This window comes from Lathyrus oleraceus, chromosome 1 (genome assembly GCF_024323335.1).
Source record: "Lathyrus oleraceus cultivar Zhongwan6 chromosome 1, CAAS_Psat_ZW6_1.0, whole genome shotgun sequence".
Taxonomy (NCBI): Eukaryota; Viridiplantae; Streptophyta; class Magnoliopsida; order Fabales; family Fabaceae; genus Lathyrus; species Lathyrus oleraceus.
Window position 1 is genome coordinate 21,263,547 of NC_066579.1, and position 4,439 is coordinate 21,267,985.

General features: G+C 33.7%; 1 protein-coding gene across 1 annotated transcript; it reads left to right on the forward strand.

Annotated features, from left to right (window-relative positions):
• The first annotated feature begins 1,830 nt into the window (after positions 1-1,830).
• LOC127136319 (hypothetical protein At1g04090) lies at positions 1,831-4,077 on the forward strand. The gene is made up of 2 exons (XM_051062918.1): positions 1,831-2,078; positions 2,230-4,077. Exons 1-2 carry the CDS (start codon positions 1,985-1,987, stop codon positions 3,759-3,761), a joined length of 1,626 nt encoding a protein of 541 aa, XP_050918875.1. The 5' UTR covers positions 1,831-1,984; the 3' UTR covers positions 3,762-4,077.
• Positions 4,078-4,439: the final 362 nt, after the last annotated feature.

The following is a 4,439-nucleotide window of genomic DNA, read 5'->3' on the forward strand; positions in this document are numbered from 1 at the left end:
GAAACCTTTGGTGCAGATCTCTTGTGACAATCAAAACCTTTGATGCAGATCCACGAAGCGATCACGAACGTTGAACGATGACAACGTCTCTACTCAGTCCACACGAACGGATTCCTTCAATCTTAGTGCTAGCTGGTATGAATGAAGGCTTTGAGTGAGAGAGAGAGAGAGAAAACGAAAATAATGCAACCGCTATTAATGCTTCTGCACAAGGGTTCTATTTATAGAACCACTTGTGTGAGCTTCAAGCTAAAAAGCCCACTTAAGTGTATTTTGGCTCATATCTTATAATATGCCCAAAATCACTTAAGCCCATGGTACCTTACCATATTTCGTATTCTACTCAAGTACACCGTACCTTACGATGTTCTATAATTCACTTAAGGGCACCGTACCTTACGATATTCCTTAGTTACTCTATCTCTCATCAATCCGTCCTTTGTGTGTGACCCTGTAGGTTTTCGTGACGTTGGCAATTATATTAAATCACACATTTAACATCATAAACAGTGAGCGGTATCTAGCAACACATCACTGCTACCCAAGACACGAAAATGTCATGTGATCTGACAAAACCTTCTGTGATAATACTTATGTGTATAATTACCCTTTTGCCCCCATGTCTATATTGAACACAAGGCATAGACCGTGTCATCCTTGTCCAGTTCAATATTGGGCCCATAGACATTTATCCTGTTATGCAGGATGGACAAATTCCATCTAGGTCACTCATGTCCCTCAGCATGCTTCGTGGAGTACCCATCAACTGTCTTTATGGTTATCCAGTTACGGACAACGTTGGATCAGCAATAAAACACTCGACTCTACATCTAGGATCCATAGTGGTTTCAGGTCGAAGAGTGGTATACACTATTATCACCATGAGAATAACTTATGACACTTTGCATAACATTCTATATAGTATTCTCATAGCGGGTCAATCCGGTATAAATATTACTCTTAATATTCATACCTATGTTTAAGACTTGATAACTCCTTATCCATGATCCATGAGATGTGATCATCAGTCTACAAACATAATAGTCTTAATGCTTTAATGTTATCCCACTTCACACTAAAGCTCGACTACGGATACTTTAAGAATAGTGTCCTTATGTTTAATATGTTCTCATGATTAAGTCACACTTAATACATTAAACGGACTATCTACTCCAGGGACTTTATTAATCAACCATAATAAAGAAAATGCCTTTTATTATTAATAAATAATTCGATACAAGTACCAAAAATATTGGCCTCTAGAGCTTACACCAACACTTTTATAGTTAACTATAACTAAAAGATTTACTTTTATAATTAAGTATAACTAAATGCAGACTCGTCATAATTCATATTCGGTTCAAATATAAATATCTATCTATATTAATCCCGTAACTTTGAAATTCATTTTATATTTTATATGTATCATAAAATGTTTACATAAATTTTAAATTAATTAAAAAAATTAAATACAAAAGATTTTTTTTAATTATCTTGTTTCTAACTCTGTTCTCATCCAAAGATAAAACACAATATAAATTCTCTTGATTTATTGTGTGAATCGATTGACTTATCAAATTTTATTGATTCACTATATGGTGAACTAAAACACAACATAAATATTTATCCTATCATTTGTCTTTTATCATATCCATCAAATGAATCACATATATTTATGCAATTCTCTTATTAGTGGTTATCTTATCTTAGTCATTTAACTCACCCTAATTTTTAAATTCAATTTCCTTTGAATAAAGTCAAAAATATTACTAAAAAAGTTCTAGGACTTTGCTTATTTAATACCAAACGAAAAAGTAAGCAAAACGTTATCATATGAAAGCATCATTTAAATTTTAACACGCCAAGGTGTTTGTGAATGGAATATGCTTCTTGTACTAGCTGTTTCTATATATATATAATGACCAATTAGCCACAGTTACCCCACAAAACATTCAATCTCTTCTTGTCTATAGAAAACTCAATAATGGGGAACCTATCTTCTTCTTCTAACCAAAAAAAGTCTCTTCCCATTGACACCACATTCAAGCTTCCATCTAACATACCAACTTGGCCACAAGGTAACTCAATTCTTCACCTTCCTCAAAATTAACGACAGAAAATATGAAGCTCCGTCGTTAATTCTCTCGTTATTTATTTAATTTGTTTCATAGTAATATCTTAGCATTGTAGTTTTTTTTAAATGATAATTTTATATATGTGTGTATTTAGGTGGTGGATTTGGTAGTGGAATCATTGATCTAGGAGGTCTAAAAGTGTCACAAATCTCAACATTCAACAAAATTTGGACAACCTTAGAAGGTGGACAAGAAGATTTAGGAGCAACTTTCTTTGAGCCAACACAAATACCTCAAGGGTTCTTCTCATTAGGACACTATAGTCAACCTAACAACAAACCTCTCTTTGGTTGGGTTTTAGTTGCAAAAGATGAGTCCAATGGAGCATTGAAAAGTCCAATTGATTACACACTTGTTTGGAGTAGCAAGTCACAAAAAATCAAACAAGACAAAGATGGTTACATTTGGTTACCAATAGCACCTAATGGCTATAGCCCTTTAGGCCATATTGTCACAACCACACCTGAAAAGCCTTCACTCGATAGAATCCAATGTGTTAGGTCAGATCTCACCGACCAATGTGAAATTAACTCATGGATTTGGGGAAAAGATAAGAAAATTGATGAAAAAGGTTTCAATGTTCATTGTGTTAGACCAAGCAATAGAGGCACACAAGCTCCTAGTGTTCTTGTGGGAACATTCTTAGCACATGTTGGTGAAGTTACAAATAGCCCTTTACCAATTTCTTGTTTGAAAAATTCAAACTTTATGAGTTTTTCATCAATGCCTAATTTACCCCAAGTTAAGGCACTAGCACAAGGCTATTCACCTATCATGTACTTGCATCCAAATGAAAAGTTTCAACCTTGTTCAATTAAATGGTATTTCACAAATGGAGCATTGCTTTATAAGAAAGAAGAAGAAGCAAATCCAATTGAAATAGACCCATTAGGCTCAAATCTTCCTCAAGGTGGAAGCAATGATGGTTCTTATTGGATTGATCTACCAAAAGATAAAGCTAATAGAGAAAGAGTCAAAAAAGGTGATTACAAAAATTTTCAAGCTTATATTCATGTAAAACCAATGTTTGGTGGTACATTTACTGATTTAGCCTTTTGGGTTTTCTACCCTTTTAATGGGCCAGGGACATTAAAAGTTGGGCTTATAGATAACATTTCACTAGGTAAAATAGGTGAACATATTGGTGATTGGGAACATGTTACTTTAAGGATAAGTAACTTTAATGGAGAGTTAAGAAGTGTTTATTTTTCTCAACATAGTAATGGCCAATGGGTTGATGCTTCAGAAGTTGAGTTTCAAAGTGGGAATAAATCAGTGGCTTACTCTTCATTGAATGGTCATGCTATTTATTCAAAAGCTGGACTTGTTCTTCAAGGTGTTAGTGAGATTGGGATAAAGAATGAGACTAAGAAGAGTGAAATGGTTGTTGATTTTGGAGATGGTTTTGAGATTGTATCAGGGGACTATTTGGGGGATGAAGTTGTTGAGCCTAGTTGGTTGAATTTTTTTAGGCAATGGGGTCCTAAAATTACTTATGATTTAGGTGAAGAGTTGAAAAAGTTGGATAAGATTGTTCCTGGTTTGAAATTGCCCAATGAGCTGTTGGGTGAGGAAGGGCCCACTGGGCCAAAGCTCAAGAGAAATTGGATCGGGGACGAAGTTTGAAATGATTGATCGGTTTATATATATTTGGTTTTAAATTGCAGTTACAGTTGCATGATCAAAAATCACAAATCACTGATAAATGTGACTGCAATTATGGTTGCGGACAAAAGTTTGTAAAATATTTATTAGACTCTCATTGTTGTTGGATAAAAATATTTGAAACATGGTGTGTGATGAAGCATTATTGGGACGAATAAATTTAAAAAAAGACTTAGGGTTGTTGTGTGTATTTAATATTATTTGTTATGGACATTATTGATGTTATTTTTGTGATTGATATTGAAACAAGTGTTAATACTATAATGATGTTGACAAAGTTGCATTTTGTTGTATTTGCATACCAGCTTGTTCTCGTTCTTGTTAACGTTAACAACCATGTGATTGTTTTTTTCCTTCCAAAATCATAGGCATGGTGCATATACTTTTAATAAAAGTATATAATTAAAATTCTGATTGTTTTTTTAATACAAACTTTCACTAGTTTTTTAGTCGGTATCTTTAGGACATAGGTTAACAAAATCCTTTATATTTTTGTGCATGAATTTTTTTGAATAATTTCAGTAGAAAACATGTCGGTAAAGTAAAGGACTGGTAGATGTAAAGGGGAAGTATCAATTTGGAAACATATATCGAAGGACAGTGATGAAAGATGCAAGTCATTTGATTTGGGGTCCATAA